Source organism: Drosophila ficusphila, unplaced genomic scaffold (genome assembly GCF_018152265.1).
Source record: "Drosophila ficusphila isolate 14025-0441.05 unplaced genomic scaffold, ASM1815226v1 contig_791, whole genome shotgun sequence".
Classification (NCBI taxonomy): domain Eukaryota; kingdom Metazoa; phylum Arthropoda; class Insecta; order Diptera; family Drosophilidae; genus Drosophila; species Drosophila ficusphila.
In genome coordinates this window covers 9295782-9317959 of record NW_025064737.1, presented here as the reverse complement: position 1 = coordinate 9317959, position 22178 = coordinate 9295782, and the positions used below count along the sequence as shown (strand labels likewise).

General features: G+C 41.0%; 3 protein-coding genes across 4 annotated transcripts; 1 reads left to right on the top strand and 2 right to left on the bottom strand.

Moving 5' to 3' along the window:
* Nucleotides 1–129: 129 nt before the first annotated feature.
* LOC108096835 (30S ribosomal protein S11) lies at nt 130–1112 on the bottom strand. The gene is made up of 5 exons (XM_017198744.2): nt 846–1112; nt 658–788; nt 500–600; nt 373–438; nt 130–314 (listed from the first exon to the last, which is right to left on the bottom strand). Exons 1-5 carry the CDS (start codon nt 1040–1042, stop codon nt 207–209), a joined length of 603 nt encoding a protein of 200 aa, XP_017054233.1. The 5' UTR covers nt 1043–1112; the 3' UTR covers nt 130–206.
* A 39-nt stretch (nt 1113–1151) lies between these two features.
* Nucleotides 1152–3327, top strand: LOC108096807 (guanine nucleotide-binding protein-like 3 homolog). The gene is made up of 5 exons (XM_017198698.1): nt 1152–1256; nt 1317–2202; nt 2283–2533; nt 2597–3007; nt 3066–3327. Exons 1-5 carry the CDS (start codon nt 1235–1237, stop codon nt 3239–3241), a joined length of 1746 nt encoding a protein of 581 aa, XP_017054187.1. The 5' UTR covers nt 1152–1234; the 3' UTR covers nt 3242–3327.
* A 65-nt stretch (nt 3328–3392) lies between these two features.
* On the bottom strand, nt 3393–21550 carry LOC108096815 (mothers against decapentaplegic homolog 6). 2 transcript variants are annotated; one of them, XM_017198710.2, is made up of 8 exons: nt 21199–21550; nt 20378–20505; nt 16980–18271; nt 10080–10133; nt 9890–10015; nt 5816–6034; nt 5608–5758; nt 3393–5484 (listed from the first exon to the last, which is right to left on the bottom strand). In XM_017198710.2, the coding sequence occupies exons 3-8, from the start codon at nt 17986–17988 to the stop codon at nt 5319–5321; spliced, it is 1725 nt and encodes a 574-aa protein (XP_017054199.1). In that variant the 5' UTR covers nt 17989–18271; nt 20378–20505; nt 21199–21550; the 3' UTR covers nt 3393–5318. The 2 variants fall into 2 exon arrangements, with proteins under 2 accessions (XP_017054199.1, XP_017054209.1); XM_017198720.1 differs by lacking the exon at nt 21199–21550 and having other exon boundaries at nt 20378–21192.
* Between the last annotated feature and the right edge of the window lie 628 nt (nt 21551–22178).

Here is a 22178-nt window from a genome sequence, read left to right as displayed (position 1 = left end):
CCAAAAAAAAATATATATATAAAAACAGACGGTCAATAATTCACGGTTAGGTCTTGTGACTAAAAGACAGTCACAAATCAGTTTGGATCCATTAAATCGCACTCACCGTGACAATGTCGTTTGTTCATATTTAAAGTTCATTGTTTTGTATTTTAACGACTCTACTTGTATTTTTTTTATAAGCAAAAGTCTTAACAAGTTCTAGATTAAAGACTCCTCTGTTTGCGGGGTCTTGGGGGATTAAATGAGACATGTGTGTTGTCCGTAATGGAAACAATGTTCAATCCACCCATTTGCAGTCCTTTGATAGCCGACTAAAGGAATATTTACGTTTTAATTATGTTGGTTTAAAACGAAAAACTTTGTACATACCATTCTTCCAGGGCCAAGACCACGGACCTTTACTCGCACTGTCTTCCAGCCCAATTCCATGGCTTTCTGTAATACAATTTCAAATATGGTGCATATTTTTATAATCTTAATTCAATAATTAACTTACCCCACTAATGGTCACAGCAGTAGCTTGAGCAGCAATGTTGGTTCCCTTGCGAGTGTTTTTAAATCCTTCAATACCACAGGATCGAATCAGCCGAAGGACACCTAGAGATATGATTTATATTAGTAAATACGAAAGAAAACAACTTCTAGTGGCCGAACCTTTGTGATCCGTAACTGAAATAATTGTGTTGTTGGGGGACACACGAATGTTGCAGATGGGAAGCTCGTTAAAGGGAATTCCATTGAATAATTGAGTGGCGGTGCTGGCATCCGGAAAGAACTTAGCTTTGCTGTGCAGATAAATTGAATATATTAGTAGTTAATATAAATTATAATGTGTTTCTTACCGGTTGATAAGTGTGTCTATGTCCACGGTCTTTTCACCCACTGTTCCTTCGTCTTTGGCCGGCAGAGATGCCAGCATTTCTTTGCGGTCCTCCGCCTTTCGCCAGCAAACGCCCGTGTGTATCCTTGAAGCCTGAATGGGCCCAACTGGCCGGGAAATGCTTCTAAAGGCACTTAAAATTACATTTTTAAGTGACATTTTAATTTAATACGCGGACGGTGTACAAAACCAAATTACATCACAGTGCAAGTCCGGCAACTCTGGCAGTGTTGGCTAATACGGCACAACAAGTGGTCCGCATCGTTGTGATTGGCAAAGAACAGGAAGAAGAAGAGTATTTCACGTGTTTCTGTTTTAAGTCGGTTTTGATTCTGGTACTGCTCGTTTAAAATGGCTCTGAAAAGGTTGAAGAGTGAGTATATAATTAATATTTCTACGTAAGTTAAATTACTTATACACGGCTACTCCGCAGCTAAAAAGTCAAAGAGGTTGACCGGCCGCCTCAAGCACAAGATCGAAAAGAAAGTGCGCGATCATAACAAAAAGGAACGTCGTGCTGCCAAAAAGAACCCGAAGAAGGGCAGCAAGAAACAGAAGCTCATCCAGATCCCAAACATCTGCCCCTTCAAGGAGGACATCCTCAAGGAGGTGGAGGAGGCCAAGCAGCGTCAGGAGGCCGAGCGGCTGGCCCGCCGCGAAGCCTTCAAAGCGGAGCGCGAACAGAACAAGTTTAAGTCATTGGAGTCCATGGTCGAGGATGCGGACATGCGTAGCACTGTTCACGGCTTAATGCACGAAAACGACGAAAAAGATGCGGATGAAAAGAAATACAAAAACGCCGTTACCAAGGAGCAGTCCTTAAAACAGTACTTTAAGGAGTTCCGTAAGGTTATTGAAAATGCCGACGTTGTCCTGGAAGTCGTTGATGCCCGTGACCCACTGGGAACCCGCTGCAACGAGGTGGAGCGTGCCGTGCGCGGTGCTCCGGGCAACAAGCGTCTGGTGCTGGTGCTTAACAAAGCCGATCTTGTGCCTCGGGAGAACCTTAACAACTGGATCAAGTACTTCCGTCGCAGTGGACCCGTCACAGCCTTCAAGGCCTCCACACAGGATCAGGCTAACCGGCTTGGACGCCGCAAGCTCCGCGAGATGAAGTCGGAGAAGGCCATGCAGGGATCCGTTTGCATTGGCGCCGAATTGCTCATGTCCATGCTTGGCAACTACTGCCGCAACAAGGGCATCAAGACCTCAATTCGAGTGGGCGTCGTAGGCATCCCCAATGTTGGCAAGAGCTCCATCATCAACTCGTTGACACGCGGCAGATCTTGCATGGTGGGAAGCACTCCGGGAGTTACCAAGTACGTTTAGTTTTTTCTGCCTCGTGTTGTTAATAGCATCTAGTGAGTCACCCGAAAATAATTTGGTATCTTTTTTCCAGGGCAATGCAAGAAGTGGAGCTGGATTCGAAAATAAAATTGATTGACTGTCCCGGCATCGTGTTCACCAGTGGAGGAGAGAACTCACATGCGGTGCTGAAAAATGCACAGAGAGTGGGCGACGTGAAAGATCCCTTCACCATTGCAGAAAGCGTTTTGAAGCGCGCCAGCAAGGATTACTTCTGTGCCATGTATGACATTACAAGCTACGACACATTCGAGGAATTCTTTGCCAAAAAAGCAGCCAGAATGGGTATGCACATGTTTTGACTTCCGCTAGAAGTAGCTTAATTCTTCAATTTTATTTTAACCTCAGGTAAATTCCTGAAAAAGGGAGTACCAGATGTTGTGGCCGCTGCACGAAGCGTACTGAACGATTGGAACACAGGAAAAATCAAATACTGCACACAGCCTCCGGAAGTTCAGGAAGCTCAAAGTGTTCACATCAGTGCCTCTATAGTTCACTCCGAGGCCCGCGAGTTCGACGTGGAGAACTTCGAGTCCATGGAGACGGAGATCCTTGCTCATTGCGCTGAGAAAACTGATGACATTATGGAAATAACGTCCACAGGTCCACTAGAGATAAGACAGCCGCGGGAGGAAGAGGATCCTGCACCTAAACTGGCTGCAAGTGTGGTCATAAATGAAAAAGAGAAACCGGCAAAGGGTCGTAAAAGAAAACTGGATGAAGAAAAAGAGAAGGTCGATCCTAGTTCACTGTTGGAAGGTATACAAAGATAACTGGCTATGGCTTTTCCATTATTTACATCTTATTTCAATTTCAGAAAACCAATCCCTAAACAAGGGCATCAAGCAACTGCAAAAGCTGAAGAAAAAGCAGAATGTTCGCAATGAGAAGAAAATCTCAAAAATTACAGACGTTCTGGATAACTTTAGCTTAGGTTCATCTTCTTCAAAGGCCGAAAAATACGATTTTGATAAGGATTATGTGATCGAGTAAATTCTGCCTTAGTTTTAATCATAAATAAATCTGTTGATGGTACACTAGCATATGAAAAAGTGTAATATCTCCAAAAAAAATTTAAATGCCACTTGTTTATTATTTTGGATGAATTTAGCCTTTATAAATGAAATTGTATTCGGTGTCCCAATTGTTTTTGTAAATATATTGAAATTTTATTACAAGTTTTTAAACTTAACAGTATAACTGCACTGATTAAATATTTGATCATATTGAAGCTATTGTATGCATTCATGTCTCCAGACTTTTTACAATGTAATCTAACATGAGGAGAAATTTTTAAAATCAGCCCAGTAACTTTGCTCATGAGTACGTTTGTTACTATTTTTATAGTGCTTTTTTGGAATTAAAATATACATACACACAATAATCACGTACCTATTTATGAATTTGCTGAACACGGTCTTCGTTTAACAGTGAGAAAATGGTAACAATGGTTTTACGTGGATCGATTTTATTCTTAGCAGGACATACATACAAGGCTGGGATTCTAGGATGGCCTACATACGATATTGTTTGGTACAGAGGTTAGAAGCTCTAGCGCAAGGATTTTTGCTACTATACCAAACGCTCGAATTGGCATTTCCCACAGGCGGAAATGCAACCGAAGTTTGTGTTTGTGAAACATGCATGGACGAAAGATGATTTCAGATTTAAATAAAATAATTATTTGTTACTTAACAGCTGGAAGTATCTTGGTGCGATTTTTAATACATTACAGATGATAGTTTGTTTCAATTTAAGCGATGAATGAATGCCATGACAACGAAAACAGTCAAAATATCAACATAAAACAAATAATGTTCGAACATGACGTATGCTTTCTTAAAGCCAATCTGATCCCTATGCGCTAGAGTCTAAAACCGAATCGAATTCAATGGTGATTTTTAATTAACCTATAATCTATGCAGATTCTACTGAACAGATTTGTATTTCAGTGATGTTTGGTTTCAGTTGGGTGGGGTATAAATTATGGGCTTGGGCTCTCTTAAAAACGTCGCATAGAAAAGGTAGTGGCTTCTGAATGTTGTATCGTAACTAGTCTATTTGCCATTCTCGAAACTGTTAACCCTGATGTGCCTTCAGTTAAGTATGTATACATATATAAGTTAAGTATTTATACATATCATATAGCTACTGGCAAGGAGCTCTAGCTCCACGCATCGGTACAAACTACATGTGTATATATAGAGTGAATCACAGGATTTCAATTTTTTCTATGTTTGTTTAACAATTACTATGTATTTGAATCAGGGACCGAAAATTTAAATGTTTCTGATTTTCACGGTAAAAAAAATCAGTCGAAATTGGTTAGTACTTGCGAATCTATCATGATTTCATTCAATGTGTTTTCTTTCAATCACTCAAAGGCAATAATTTCTTATTTTTGTGGCTTGAACTCGAGGAATAATCATTATTTTTGAGTACCAAAAAGTATATAATTAATCATTAATGATTATTAGTAATCACTACTCAACCATAATGAATGTTGCATGTTGTTTTTAATATAAATCAAAGTTAATCATTACCTTTAGGTAATAAAATCAGAAAAGAAAATTATTAGTCAGTTTTATATATAAATTTATAGCGGTTACAGTCCCTGATATCAATTCAACTCGCCAGACTCCTCGACTTCATGACTTTCCTCACTTAATGCGACTCAGATGCGTTAAAATTAATTTCGATGTGTCTACTAGCAGTAATTGAAACTTGTTTCGTAATTATGTATACATATTAACATTTAAAATGATTTCTTTTGCAGTCCTTTGTTGTTCCAAATTATTGGTTGTTTATTGGTTAACTGGCGGCTCGATCTCCTGCCCGCCAGGCACCTCCATCTCGTCCTCGATTCCTGATCCTCCGCCAGTGCGCAGACCTGTCTGCACAGTCTGGTCAGCAGCTTCTGCGCTTTCCGGAGCAGTTGACGCGATCGCCGATTTCCTTCGCGCCGCCAGCTGCTCACCAGGTCACAGCTGCATCCACCGCACGCCAAAGACTCGTCCTGGTGCTGGGTTGCCGGATGAGGTCCTGCCGAAAGGGCCCGCAGCAGGTACTGTCACCGCAGATGACTAAAGTGCACCTCCAGCCAGCAGGGGCAGCCCATGATGTCCTGTCTTTTGTAGTCCGGTCCCCAGCCCTTTACGAAGCTGATCTTGATGCTGAAGTAGTCGACGGGTCCCATGTGGTGATGTCCCTCACGTTCAATGCTAAGCTGTTTGGCCCTATACAAAAAAAGAGATATACATTATTTAATATATATAATACTGTTTTCACTTAACTTATTAGTTCATTTTATTGTTATATAATTACTAATTAAAGCAAAGGTTTGTGTTCTCATATCTTACCTATTTGTTTCAAAGGCCTTCAGGCAATCACCGGGCATCACCTTACACACACGGTCCAGATTTTCAGCCAGGGTGGGTGAGTCCACAAACACGGGTAAGTTTCCGCGGTTGTAGATCCAAACATCGCCGCTCTCCAGACTCAATGTGACCCCTGCAATCCAAAACCCGGTTAAAATGTGCCTCCAAGATAAAAGTCTCTTTTTCTTACCCAATCCAACCTTCTGTCGCGTAATTTGCACCAACTCCGAGTGGTTTTGCTTGGCTGCGGGAGCAAGGTCACGTAGGCACATACTATCCCCATCGCTGCCTACGATCCCATCGGTGTAGATATTGACTGCTTTCGTTCTGGCGTGGAAGAACTCCCCGACTCGGTGGGCCATCTCCCAGTAGGCGATTTGGCACCACTCCGCGCTGTTGATGTTATGATCTGAAATACACAAAAGAAACGAATTTATAAAGGTTATTGTTTCACTTTAAATTCTTAATGTTAGCAAGGTACCATAAACTGTGGTTGCGGTTAAGCTAAGCCATAATTTAAACTGTCTTAGCGCCGAGTTTGAAATCATTTCAGTAACAAACTAACTTACAAAACTAGTTAAATAATTAAAACCAGACAAGAAAATAATTAGAAACCTTTGGGTTAAGCGAAAACAAACATTTAATGAATTTTAGTATCAAGGAATCGTAAAAGTCGAATGGATTATCACATTTTACACATTTATTAAAACCATTAAATTGTGTCTAAGTGCATATCTTTCACACTTTAGATGGCGCCTAACTAAACGCTTTTTGATTGCGATGTCGCGTTAACTTGCTAACTTATCACCCAGATAGGCGACTAATTAAATTCTTAAATATGTCTGCGATAAAGTTGTTCCCATCAATAACAATTAATTAAAACGTAGTCTTGTAACCCGCATACAAATTGTAAGTTAAGGCGGCAATAACTCTTTCCACCGGCAATAAAATGTGATTTAAATTTGCCATAACATTTCAAGCCCTATGGTTTGCTTCATTATCGGGCGAGTAAGCGGTCGCTACATCGTTTTAAAGCACAGAAAGAACGAAGAGACGACGGCGAATTCAGCGAGTCGCACATCCAAACAGCCGCATTCACATTACGTTCACACTCACTTGTGTGCTCAGACATTTAAATGGTAATAATTTTGGCGCCAGGGCATTACGTAAACAGACCGGCGTCGCGTACGTATGTGGTTTTCGTTCGCGCATATATCGGTCTGTGCGGCTGTATATATGTATATATGTATATACAAACATATGCACATACATATATAGTACGCAAACCCACAGAGTCTGTTTATGGGTTCATTTGTATATTCCGATTCCGAACGCGTGTCGGGCCAATAACAAAGTGAGAAACAAGTGCAACTCTTTATTTGAAATCCTTGCTAACGAGAGTCATCGAATGTGTGGGCTTTGAGTACAAATTATTTAATATTTATGGCCACATTAAACCATTCATAAATTTGGAAATTCACATTTAATTAAAAAAATATACGTGTGGGCAATGAAATTCCTATGAATATCTCAGAATTAGTAAACAAGATGATCCGAATTTAAGATTTGCGGTCGTTAAATCGTACAATGCAAATATTGCGTATACGCCACCGAATCCGTATTTATATACTTTTTAGTACCTATTTGAGCTGACACCATTGCCAGCATAAACACACCCTTGTCATGGCTTGATTTATCAATCAACAATGGCATAAACAGCATTTTTTGACGGCACAGTGCAAATATCGCGCATACGCCATGGTGGCCAAATTGCCAATTGCAACAATGCCAGCGGGTCGATAGTCGATTGGTGGTGCAGTTGGCCAGAACGACGAGAGCCAATTCGAGAATTGTGTGTGCATTGGCGGACCATACCGTCGTATATGTACATATGTACAATCGCCGAGTTCAGCGAAAATCGCAGGGAAAACGGCCAACAATGGCCAGCACGCGCTCGCCGAGAATAAATCGGAACGAAAAGGCCGAAAGGCGCTAAGGCCAAGCCCAGGCGGGCGGCAGTGGCGCCAAGTAAAAATATATCGCAATAAATCCGTAGACGGCTTTTAAAATTTTGCATGGCAAAGAATGTGCCGAAAGCGGCGGGGGAAGTGGGGGCGTTTGGACGCTGCAAGTGGCGCCTGTCCGATGTTTACCTAATTAGGTCGACGCCGGCGATTCCGTCGCGTCTCGCCATGGCCACGAAAAATTGTTTACCCCACCAGGCTGGCGTCGCGCTCAACTAGGCGAGAACCCGACAAGATTGTGGGCCAGTGAAGTTGATCCGAGCGAAAGGTGATTTGGAAAAATGGGGAATGAAAAATTGGGCAACCTCAAAACGGGTTGGAATTGAATATTTACTTTGGAAATTAGACTGCTTCATCCGTATAGAGTATACTGCAATTTATGTGCTATACTTTCCTCATTTTTGGGTATTTTTATTTTAGGATGGGGAAGAAGTGAACTATAGTTGGTGTTAGAAAATGTGAAATTGGGAATGGGAGTTCTTCAAAAATCTCTACCCAACGAATTGCTTTCCACAATATTTATATATGTATTTGTTGATTTATGGCCATTTCAGGTGTATCTATAAATGTTTAATGACAGAGAACATTTGGAAAATGTGTGTAATGCGAAGTGCATTCAACTTGAAAAAGTTTGGCATTCTTGGAAGGTTCTGCATGAGAGACCAACCCACTGCACTTTTTCCTGTAGTACATATTTGTAAATTCGTAGCGCCGCTTCATGGCTGTTGATTCTTCTTGCTAATATTTATGTAAGTAGGTACATAAATGTACATACGTTTGTGTTAGATGCCCGAATCCACGGGCTGCTGCATCATCTTTAAATTTAGAATATTTTATCTTCAATCTGTGTGCATGTGTGGGTCGAGGCAGTGGCCTGTAAGTTTGTTGGTGGCACACATGTGTTGCCTTCGGGGAAACACGGATGTTCGACTTGTGTGTGCTCCATTTAGTGGAGTCCCACCGGCGATGATGTTGCATCAAGGCAATTTGGTAATTAAATCGATTGCTCAAGAGAGTAGATATGTAGTTGGTACTAACTCAGTGGACTTAAACTTACAAAAATTCAGCACCAACAGTTAATTGTTGTTAGAGTATAATCCAAACTTGGAAAAACTACTTGAATGCTTTTATTTTGTTAATCATAATGAAACGAAAAGTTTTGATTCAATTATAAAATACTAAACCCTTTGCCTAAAAATTTCCATAATTTACTTTAATCAATGAATTCAATGATCAATGAAACTAAAAGGCATACAAAATAAAATAACTGATAAATAGAAAAAGCCCATTCAACCCTAAGAAGTCATGAACACCTTATTATCGCATTCGCAATTCAATGAGTATCCAAACAATGTGCATTTGTCAAAACTCTGTTGGAAATCAATCAATTTGGAATTTCAATCTATTTTTAACTGGCCTGTCACCCAATCGTCGTAAAGCCGCAACTTAACGGTCCATTTAAATGTAATAGTTTTCCGTCGTTTTGTCGCCAGTACAATGCCATAAAAAAAGCCAAATACAAGGTGGTGTGTGTGAGTTCTGGCCAGTTTCACGGTGCCGTCTCAGTTGCCGGGTAATGGTAATGCCGTGAATGATATCATAGCCCCCGTAGGACCCCTTTTGGTCCCCCTTTCGCCCCCCTTTTGCCCATCTTTTCGAACACTCTTGTAAGTTAGCGCTAAGATTGTGGCGCCATCGAGAGCGCCAACTCACCTCGCTCCTCGCTCTCCGCGCTCTCTCTTTCGCTCAGTCTGCCGCCGCCCGTGTTTGTTTTTCGCTCATTATTTATTTTCATTTCGTTTTTGCTGTTTTCGCTTAAAAGTTAATATCAATATAGAAAGTGACGACCTGACGCGGCAAGCTGGCGCCACGGGAGCAACAACAATTTGCCAGCGAGAGAAAGAGCGCCCGCTCACACACACAACAACGAAGGCCCCACACACCTACATGGCAAAATAATCGCAACACTTTTGGCTCTCTCACTCTTCTACACCTTAAAAACTTCTCAAATGGCTATTCGTAAAAAAATTGCAAATCCAATTGTAAATGTTTAGATTTCATTTAATTTTTTAAAGAAAGAATAATTATTTGTCAGTCGTTTCTTATTAAACTTTAAACTAAGATTTTTTTTGGGAACAAACTTTTTGTAATAAATATTTCTATCTGTGCACTCTCCTAATCGACTGATAAGCGGGGGAGACTCACAAGAGAGGGGTGGTGTTATTGGGCACTAAACTCACCATTTCCATCAGTGGTGAATGACTCGAAGAGAGGCGGCTTGAAGGTGCTCGAAATGCTGCTGCTCTGCGCACTCCACGTGCTCAGCGCCGCCGAATTTGCATCGTTCTGCGAGTCTTCTTCGGAATCTGCAAGAATTGAGTTTTGGGTCAGTATCCTCGGATCGAAACTCTATATAGGGGAGTGGCTTACCTGCATCTCTCAGTCTCAGCATTTTTGAGCGTTGGTATGGCGGCGGTTGGGCGTCTGAAATGGCACAATTATGGAAGGGATTGCATTAGATATCTTGCAGATACACACGAAGGCTTTAAGTTTGACTATTGGAAGTTCTTAGGGAAATTATTACGGATCTTAAGCCATTAAAGTTAGGTAATTAACCTTATTTTGTTTAACCACTTTTAGTCTGGATCATTAAACTTTTACATTTAAAAGTTCTGTACTCAAAATCTCTTCTAGAACATAAAAGTATATGTCATGATAACAATAATAAATAACGTGCACCTTGTCCAATATAAAACCCCAATAATAATAGTTTTATCAGCATTATGAAATGGTCAACGGAAAGCATTTACTGCAAGCATTTTCAAATGCTGATCCCCATGTTCATGAATAATTACAAACAATTTCGAGTTAATCAAAAGTTCGAGTTATAAATGCGCGTCTTCTAGTCGGGGCGCACATAGGATGAGATCATGGTTCGCAAAACTAATACATACTAGTGTTCGAATATTTGAACAGCAAATCAAAGCGAAACAAAAACAGAGAGAGAGAGCGAGAGAGCAACAAAGCCAAACAAAAACAAAGGCCAGGCCAAGAGGAAAAGAAAAGGCAGGCGAAACAAACCCAGGCGTAAGCGTAAGCAAGCCAAACATCAGCGCGGCGATATATAAATAAATAATCTTTGCATATCAGGCAGCCGCACTGGGGGACATTTTATTGGCGCAGAAATCGTTTGATGTGCGGCGATCTCCGCTGGCGCTGTGTTTAATCTCGCTTACATTCTACTCCGTTTTCATTCTCTCATTTCACTTCCAAAAAAGCAAACGGAACGGGTCGTATTTGGCGGCTGAGATTGCCACAAACAAAGGCCTCAATGAATTGCCTGCCAGACCCGAAGATATTTCTCATTCAATTCAATAAATTCAATAATTTATGAAACGTCGCATTAACATTTAATGGGTTAACTTATTACTTAAAAAATCTAACATCTTTAATGAGAGTGCCATAAATATTAAATCATTTAAAATGGAGTTCTTGCAAGCTTTGAAATTTAATGGTATTGGTTTTCAAACTCAAAATGTTTGCAGAGGTACTTTTAACTTGTTCATATTGTTTGCGCACTTATAAATAAAAGGCATTAATAATGTGATAAAAAAGATGTCAAAGATTAATTTGCTGGGCTTAAGGGGCACGGCAATATGTAAATCAAACTAGATATAAACGAAATCGGCTTTGCATCTAAATAGCATTAATTAGCATCAACTCAATTGAATTCAATATTAAACATTCGAGTCGAATTAAAATTCAGACAACAAAAAAAACGCAATAAAAGAAGTGCACATTAAAAGTATCCATCAAAGTGCAACAGGTAAGCGTAGATTTTGGTGGGGATAAGAGATCGGTAGTAATGATCTTGGTATTCTGACGGCGCATAAATCGCTTGATGTGCCTCGTCAACGGCGCCCGGCGACTCGACTCAACTCGACTCGACTCAAATGTACCCAGATCGTGGCGATTCGCCACCGATGGTCCCCGAACCCCAAACCCCAAGCCCCAATGTACCAGTTAAACCTGATTACGAGCGGCCGCGTCATCGACGCCAACGACGAAAATCTAACAATTCTTAAAAAAAAAAAAAACAAAAAACACGAGCGCCGCAGCGAAACCGAAACTGAAACCAAAGGGAGAGCCAACAATTCCAGCACGCCGTCAACAAACTGATGGATCGTATGACCACCAGTCGGCGGAATAGGCAACCGAATATTCACGGTTCTGGGTTCTGTGTTCTGGGTTCTGGCAAAAGAGTGCCAGTCTATTGACTCAGATTCCAGTAATTGAAATCTAAACGTGGCAATTCCACCCAGTGTCCACGGTTTTATTTATCGACCGTGCTCCAGATTTAGGTTCTGGTTAGTAATTAATCTCTTTAAAAATCTAGTTCAGAGTTTAATTAGCATGATTTATTAAGGAATACTCTACATATACTATTGTTTGTTTCGAAGCTTCTAAGTTAAATTAAAAGAGGTTAGGATTGGTTGCACTTAACCAAATCTAAAACTAAATTGTATTAAATTATTTTAAATATTATATTGTTTAACTAAACGAAATTTAATTTAATTTAAAGTCAAAAATATAATCAATACAATTTTAGGTAGCAATTTTTGTAGCGATTGTTTTCTATAAGCGAAAATTAAGCACACCTGTCATTATTTCTCAGAAAAGACTGAAAAATTGAAACCTCCAAGTCTACGAGCTAATTAGTCAAATTCCCCCCTTCAGTTCCATTGAAGAGGCCTAAAACAATTTCGGCCAGCGCAAATGTGCCTATATAAATATGTATCTGTTGCCGATATCCACAGGAACACATGAAAAAAACCTCAACCGTGCAGGCCCCGAAAGCAAAGCTTTATGGCCAACCGCGCCTCTCTCAATGAGATCGGATGGATGGGGCTGAGGCACGCAAAATGATCCTTTTTATGGGTACCTCGCTGCCTCGTTGCCTCGCTGCGAGGAAGGGACGTTGGAGCCGCGATGTCCAAAGACTGGCACCGGTCGGCGGACCACTCGTCGTTACAATTCCTGGAATTGTGTTCCCCGGCCGATGCGGATGGAATAACATTATCGACTTGTTTAATGTGTTCGGCGCCATCATTAAAAAACCAGTCACTGTCGGGACGTCCATCCGCCGGCCAGACGATGACACAGCCAGCAAAAGGCAGCCAGCAAAAGGCCAGAAAGCCAGAAAGCGGAAAGCGGCCAGAACAGAACAGAACGGAGCCAGCCTGTTGCCAGTTGGTTTCAGTTCAGCCTTTTTTCCAGTTGCCTCCGTTGCACAGGTAAGTGGCACAGGTAAGCGACCAGCGAGCAAGGGAGGCTGTGTATCTGTGTATCTGCATCTGTGTATCTGTATCTGCGGACCGGCACGAACAGAGTCTTCATGTTTCCCAAAAGATTGTGTTCTGTGCACAGGAATGTCGGTATAGACATGCCTTTCTGCCATCACATCTACAGTGATTATCGGTTAGGGGAAGACGCTGAAATCGCTGGCAAAAAAGGTGATCTTAATCTTGGTCGCTATTAACTTAAACATCGCCAAGTTAACGTATGCAATTTCCTAATTAATTTGTCCGCAATCTTACAATCTCTTCGATTACTTTTACTGCGGATTACCCTAATTAAGGAATAGTTTTACTCTTTTTAATAGCTCATTTAAATGATTTTTTTAGTTCTTTATGGTTTAACAACATCCAACTGCAATTTACGACATCATATGTCGTTATTTATCAATAAATTATGTGATTATAACTGGGCGATTAAATGAAATAATAACTACGAATTGAACATGTTAACATGTTATTTAAGAAATAAATGACACATAGTTCGGGGAATTGTCTGGAACTATAGTATTAGTAAGCTTATTACAGAATTTAATAAGTGAAATTGTTATAGATTTCCGCAAAAGCCCTCATTGAGTTAATTCAAATTGAGGTTAGGCATGCTCCTCGCCGTATAAAAGCCACTGGCGATTGATGAAAACAAGCAGCACACATACGCCCACAGATGATGTATTACATGCATGCAGTTTAGTGCTGATATAATAGTCCGATTAGATTAACACTAGAACGGCGATCCATGTCCGCATACAGTTGTAAGCTCGGCCGAGTGATACGCACGTTCTAGATAACGTTCAATGTGCAAAGCAAACTGTTGGCCGGGGAAATGGGTTATAAATAAATCGCACTCATCTATCATCTATCAACCGTGATGAAAAGTTAATTCTACAATGTAAATGCATGGTGCATCTTTCAATCTGCATTCGATGTATAATGCCCACACATGCAAACACTATGTCTTCGTGTTTTTTTTTGTATAATATAGCGAAGTGTGTGCATGCGCGTGCTAAAAATAAAAACAAACAAATCGGAAAGCGCACATGTATGTAATGGACATATGTACATATGTACATGCACATGCTCCGATGTTTGCCCGAATGTACATACTCGTAGTGCGAATGGGATCTCTAAACGATGCGCCAACTAGCTGGTGGCGACGGACATGCCGCGGCCTCAGCTACAGTAAAGCTCCCAAATGCTGAATATTTTGCATATAAAGAATCAAGCTTGAAAACATTGAATGTTTTAACTTACAGTCCCCCCTTCATAATCCTCAAGGTAACTTAAAGAAAAATGTACTTGGGTTCAATGTGTAAAACCAACATTTAGCATAAGCACATGAAAAATTCTGAAAAAAACATTAATTTTTCGTTTTTTGCAACCATCTGCCAATTTTTTGTTTGTAGGTACAGTCGACTCTCGTTAATTCGAAACTCGAGGGACTCTTGAAATATTTCGAATTATCGAGTGTTTGAAATATCAAATGGTTCGAAATTTCGAAATTTTCGAAAGAACTTTTTATACTGGCTTGCTTTAAAGCACAATTCTGCTGCTCACACTGCTCAATAACTTTTTTTAAGAGAAAAAGTGCCTGAAATACTTTTTCATTACTTTCGTTTTGTAGACATAAGCTTTGTAAGGTATCAAATGAGGATCTTGCTTCCTTAACTGACACCTCTGCCAAAGGTTCTTTATACATACTTTCTAAGGCTCCTAGCTAACACTAACTTTTAATATGCATACCAACGAAAGAGTAACAGTAACTGAATAACTACACAAACCAACTCGTAAGAAGTGTGTGCGTCAAAAACTATATAATCAAAACAAAAACAAAGGCAAGATTAAACTTGTCGCAAAATTTTTTTCTCTGCAACTTTGAATTGTCGAGTGTTAGACGCTGATGAGTTCGAATTAACGCGTGGTTTTGTTAAATATCAATGATTTTTTCGTTCGAATTACCAAGTGTATGAAAATGTATTGATTTAGTTCGAAATATAAAGAGATTTCGTAGGGACCTCGTGATAACTTTGAATTATAGAGAGGTTCGAATTATCGCAGGTTTGAATTAACGAGAGTCGACTGTATGAGTGTTCTACAAAGGACGCCATGAAGTAGGCAACGCTTATTTTAAATTTTGAAAATCATGTTTATGTATACACAAATCCTCAGCTTTTAAAGTGGAATATCCAAAAAATGTAGTAAAATATATTTGAAATACATTGTTAGTTCATAAGTGTTGGGTAAAGGATATGTTTTCTAAAAAAATATATTTACGGTAAAAAAGCAATTTAATTTTGTATCACAAATCAAACAATATACAACATTTTAAAGATCTTTTTATGTATTTTTTTTCAAAAATATTAAAAATTCGTGTTATCGTACTGAGACTGTATTTCGAACAGTTTGAGTACTCGGACGAGTACGGTAATGGGTATGGGCAATGGGTAACGGACTCCGCCGCCTGACTTTGCTTTAGCTTTAGCTTTTGCGTTTGCGTTGGCGACGACGCCTGATTATTTCCTGGCGCCAGTTTCTAAATTTACGCAAATTATTTTGAAAAGAATTTAGTCGCCGTCATGTTGGGCCGACCGTTTGCGTGGCGCTTTCACGCACATTCTCCGCCGCTCTCTCCGCGGCTCCACGTGTGCGTGCCCGTGTTTGTGAGTGTGATAAAGCGAAATAAATGAGCCGGAGAGCGGCGGATTCGGTGGGTGTGTGTGTGCGGTCTTCGGTGTCTGTGTCTGGGCAAAAGTCAAGGCGGCGGCGCACAGTGAGCCACACAGAGAACAAATTTGATATGATTAATGTACGATTAATTTGATTATTATTTGAACTGCTATAAATAGTTTTGAACTAAACAAACGCTTTTGAAAACGTTAATTCAGAACTTTTTAAACATGTTAAGTAGAGAATTCTAACTGTTAAATTAAACAAATTAAAAATGGATTTCCTGTAGAAAGGTAAAAATTCATCAGAACCAGATTTTAAATAGGGATAATAAATGTCAGTATTATCAATCTGTTTTTTTCCTGTGTAGGAACTTGAAATTCAGTCTTCTTCTGGAGCAACTTAATGCCTAATACAGACACAGATACCGGTTGCACCTTGTCTTTGGCTCGTTTGGCTTTGCTCTTGCTCTCCAGACCGAAAAGCACTCACTCATAAATACAAATACCCACACCACTGCAGAATGCAACCCATGTTCGCTTGCGAAAAAATAAAATAAAATTGGCGAGCGGCGGCATTTTCGTATGGATTTCGCATGCCGCAGCGCCAGCGTGTGTGCGAGTGTGAGTGCCTGTCTGTGTGCCCTGGCGCCACCAAATACATTCACACATGCGTCTATGTATCTGCACCTCCATACAGTGGCGGGCAAAAGTATTGGCACAGCTGGCGCTTAGATTGCTATTAGTTGTTCCCCCCTGCAATAAAGATTTCGATAAGGTACAAATTTATTGAGGGGGAAACCAATTGCAAATGAGTTTCGTTCGATCTAAATCCAGTAAATAAACACACACTCTTTCCTTTTCTGATTCGATCCCGGAACTAGAATCGATAAAATTCAAGTTTTCCCAGAAACAGTGAAAATTACTATCTTTTTGGAGGTATCCAACAACGATTCTGAAAAGTGGATACAGTTTGGGGATTTATAAGTTAAAAAATCGCACAACCCTTTGCAATCAGAATAAAAATTCAAGTTTCATAAGAAAGACACAAATGTTCTTTAAACCAAGAAAGATTGAAGCCATAAGGGACTTAAGTCAAATGTCAATCTGAATACATATTTAAAAAAACATACATATGTATATGTATACATATTCGTATATCATTTAATTCAGGCAAATCGAACCCCATCTTCTGATGTGTTTATCTTAGAGAATTATATTTATTTTGATACCAAGAAGAGAAAAACATTAAACGGCTTTCACTGCCTAAGAATTCCAGTACTACTTTATTGTAAAGGGATTTCTTGTCCTACCTGTCTCTTGCTGGTGCATGATGCGGAACCAGTGCAGCGGGTTGCAGCACGTGTAGACGCAGTCGTGGGCGGCGGGGCAGGAGGGCAGTCGCTTCAGCTCCTCGCGGCTCCTCAATTCCGGCCAGAAAAACAGTCGGCTGGCGTTTACATGCTGCTCCCGATCCGCTGCCGTCGAGCATTGGATCAGGATGCACTGCAGGTAGGTGGGTGTAGCGGTGGAGGCGGCGGTGGCCACAGCAGCGCGATTCGTCTTGTTCGGCGGATCCTTGCGACTCTTGACCGCCAGCAGGAGTTCGGCCATCTGCTTCCGCTTCAGCGGCTTCATCAGAGCATCGAAATCCTCGCGAATCCGTCTCGCAGTCTGCATTTGGTTTTGGGGCTGATGGGCGGTTGCTCGGTTCGTGGCGTTCGGAATCGTGAGTGTGGATCCGCTGCTGGAATCCGTGGCGCCGCCGCAACAATTCCGAAACATGGTCGCAATGGTATTGGCACTCAGCATTCGGCGGTCCACCTGCTGAACAACCTGCCCCCGATCCCCATTCCGTTCCTGATTCCGCTCCTGATCGCTTCCGTCGATCAACATATCGTCGCAGGAGCTTCCGCAACTGTAGCCAGGAGCGGTAAAGCAGCGGTCTGAAGCTGACGGAGGCGACAACGGATCCTTGTAATTTGGCAGGCGGCGGTACGGGTGGCTGTTGTTGTTGTTGTTGTTGTGGTGGTGGTGATGGTGACTCTGCATCGAACTCTGGCAAACGGAGCCTGAGCCTGAGCAGTCCATGGCGCAGGACATCGAGCTGTAGGGCGGTGGCGGGGTCTGTCGCATTGCCGAGGAGTCCTCGTCGCAGGAGAAGCCACAGCTGGGAGGCTGAGGGCGGTGTCGATGTGGAGGGGGCGGCGGCCGTGGTGGCTGGACGGGCGGTACTGCTCCCGGCGCTCCATCGCACGGACCCGGATTGTTTCTGGACGCATAACGCCATAGTTCTCTCTTCTTTTCGCTTGGGAATATCATGGAGGGACATACAGTTTTGCGGTAACATCGATCCTATTGTATGCGCATTATTTGTAGTTGACTAACTTGGTTCGCGGACTCGACGGGGCCGGCTAGTCACGGTATTTTTACTTTCTTTTCAGTTCGGTTATCTAGGGGTGGGTGTCTGGGAACCTTGGGTTTTTCGAGGGGGAGCGGCGGAGGGGAATTGGGAACTTGTTTAACTGTTTTTTATACTCCTCGTATCACTCGTTGGCTTTGATATGCTTTCGACGGTTTTGATATGTATTGTCCAGTGTGCACTCTGCAATAAAAGAGAAGCATGTTGATTAGTCACTGGCCTAATTGGTCTTCCGAGCATCGTTAAAATGCACTCGTGTTTATGGCAACCAGGGTTGGAGTCAAAAGGGGTTTGGGGTCAACAGAAATCATCATTTTATATTTACTGAGATCTAAACTTGACTTGTTTACTTGTTACCTTTCTTTAGGTTTAAGGTGTTATATTTGAAAATAACAATAATCATAAAACAATATATACATATGCAGATAACAAAATACCTAAAATAGTTCCGAACAATGGTTAACAATAACGAATTCAACCTGTTAACCTCATTAAACAATCAGTCAAACGGTTTTGGATTGATAAGAGGTGATAAATGTGAATGAAGCTAGTGTTGAATGGCGAATCGCCGCAAATATGTTTAAAGTTTGTTTTATTTCAAAAAGGTTCGGTTTGGAAATACTGATTGGTTTATAATAAGAATTGCATGACTAGTGTTACAAGACATTCCGTAATTAGTTTATGCACGACTAACCCTCTCTTATTAAACCTTATACGATGGATTAGCCAAAAACTAAATACTTTTCTTTTTCTCTTGAGAAATATGTATGTACATACATATGGGCATTGATGTGTTCCCCTTTTTCGTTCTTCAGACTACGCCCTTGGTGGAAGGCAAGGAATCTGCCCGATCGGATCGCTTGAGTGAGTAATGCCCCTCTCCACGCCTCCTCCCCATTCCCCCCTGCCACTTCCACCGACGGACAGACGACGCCAGTGCATATGCAAAAGATCTGTGCGGCAGCATCAGCTGTTGGTGGGAAAGAGACGGCGAGAGGTGGGGGCAGAAGAGCCAGTGTGTGGCGGGGGACAAGGGGAGCAAAGCGAGGAGCGCCGCAAATTAACAGCCCAAATGTGTGTGTGTGGCCCATGCGAGCATTTCCATTTTGTTGCTGGCATTTCTTGCGCTCCTTATCGACGACAAAAGTGGCGCCGCCGGCATGACGGCAACAACAAAAACAACGAAGACAACAACGGCACCAGCGAACAACAGCAACAAAATTACGAGTCAGCCCCACAAACACGCTCACCAACACACACACTCACACGTACTCGCTCACTCACTCACACACTTACAGAATGCTTGCGTGCAGAGTAAAAAAAAAAAGGCAGGGCGGCGGGCGTGCGAGCGAGACGGAAGCGCCTGGCGCCACTGACGTAATAAAAGAAATAATAGTAACGATGTCGGCGGCAGAGGCGTCGTCGGAATGGCGCCACACCAACACAAGCTCACATCAGACAGACACGGACGAGCGACGGTCGGTTTGTCAGCCGGTTTGACAAGTTGAAGAATCAACAATTTAAGGTTGAGGTGAGTATGGAATAATCTACCGCTGCCGTGGTCAGAAGAGAGCACCCCGAGCGAGAGAATCAGCCGGCCATGTGTTGGTGTATGGTGGGAATGGGAATCGAAGGCACTCTAGAAACTCTTCTGAAAAGTCAGGCACATAAGGTTCTTTTTAAGTTTGAGATATTTTTCTTCACAAGAACCCCAATCTGTTTGATGTGAAAGCCATTTGTTATTACCAAAGATCGCGAATAACAAGTGCAATTTATTGAAGAACTTCCAAGAACATTGAACTTTTAAAATGTTTTGAATTCATTTTTGAAGAACATCGCGATTACAAACATTTGTTATTTTCATGCGTTTCATCATACCGATATAGAAAAAGAAAATTCAAAATCTACATCAAACAAAAAATAACAAACAAAATATCCTTATTTAAAGCATATACATACAACTGGTTAGATAACCTAGTGATGGTTTTCAAAAAATTGCAGATTAAAATTTTAACGTTATGTTCTTATGTATTTTTTGATAATAAAATCATGACTAATTGCAAGTCTAATTGGAAATAATCCTTCACAATTCGGTAACAGATATCACTTAGATTAGAAATTACATATGTATTAAATAAAATAATATTTATGAAGGGACCTTTAAAAACGAGCAAATTTGGTTACTAAGCATTACAGCTTTTTCTAAATAGAGTTTTATAAAGCCTCTTTAACATAACCACGAGTACATCCCTCCGAAAATTAATTTAAAGAACCATTGCATGTACTTACTGTTTTAATTATATTTCACAAGTGGTATCCGTACTATCCTTTTCTTAGATATTTTAATTTTAGATGATATGTAATGTGTACATTTGATATGTTTAGAAGTTCACTTGATACTTTCTATTTTACATTAACTGCAGAAGAACAAAATATTAATATTGCACAACGAAGTTTAATTTGTTTAACACGTGCCGACGGGTTTTTTGTTAGTGGATTGGTAATCGCAGTCGTCTTTTTTCTGTTTTTTACTGGTCAGTCACTTTTTGCTATGCATATGTACGTTTGTGCGGTTTTAATAAGGTGCGAGTAATGTGTTGATTTCGGTTGAATATTATGCTGGAGTGGCCGAAAAACAATAACAATTCAACGTGGTGGAAAAGGTGTTTTTTGTTGGCTTGCGATTTGCGCTCTGCTTTGATTCTGCCGGCGTCGCTGCCTCTGCTATATACATATATGTTTGTTTGTTTGTATAGACGAGTGCAGGTACAATGTGTGTACGTGGCTGGCTAACAATTGCATTTCTTTTCTTTTCGATTATTTGTCGAGTTAAAGTTTTATTACACCCGCATATATTTTTGTTATTTGCCCTGCCTTTTGCCCCGATTCATATCGATTTTTAATTTGCGCAAGCACGCACACACACGTAATTTCCAATCGAGATCGAAGATCCGTTATCCGAAGGAAAAGCCGGCGGAGAATTCTCGCTCTTTCCTCGCACACAAACATCTACATTTGCATAGAACTCATAACAGCAAAAAAAAAGAATTTTCGCCAGACGATTTCCAATCCCCTTCAATTTTCACTTCGTTTAATTTGGTTGCACTCACACTTTTCTATTTCCTCTTTCACTATTCAGTTCTGGAGCGTACAACAACTCCACTGCACTTGTTTGTTGTTTACACCCGAGTTTACAACAAAAAACCCGTAACCGTATCGAAAAATCGAAAAAGTCGACAAAGTCCGAGTGTCCTGCACTGCGCAATGTTGTCATTCGATTAACCCGAAAATCGTTTAGCAGTTCCGAACACAAATAACATTATTTCGGAATATTTATCGTGGCAATACGTCAAGTATCCATCTTTTTGTTGATATCTTTCGGATTTCTCGAACGGCAACGAACACACAAGCGGCGCGGCTGAAAAATGTTGGGGCAATGAGCCACGGAACTCAATGGACTGACGGTCTTTGGATCTGTGGGGAATAAACCTGGTCGTTGAATTTACCAACAGGCTGAGAGCGCGAGAGCGCGCGAGCAACAAGAGAGAGAGGGAGAACTGCTCAATGTAGGAAATATGCAGTTATCGAGACTTAAGAAATTATGTCAGATCAAACAAATTTTATTAACTTTGAAAATTATCCCTCGTTTCTTATTTAATAGGGATTTATCATTATGATGTCTTCAGAATTTTGACATCTCTACTTCGAGAGCAGAACAATTGAACTCAAACTGAGCGGAGAGCTATTTGTTGGATGCCGTGGTGAGTTTGGCTCTCCCACACACAGACACAATACAACCTGCGCACGCACACCCACACTCGCTCTCTTTGCCGTAATCTCTCCGTTCTAAATGCACTCAATGCTGGCAGTGCCGTTAAAATAAGTGTTGGCAAGCGCCGTTATTTTCAAAAATTTTATAATCCTTGGTTAGAAAACGTTGGGCTCTTAGAAAATCTTTTGATTTTAAGGACTTTAATTAACTTGCATATATATCACTAATTAATAAAAAAAGGGTTCCAGAATGTATATAAACCGTAGGAAATCTTATTTTTTGCGGTCTACGTTGAGGCAAATGTGATGAATGGTTGTG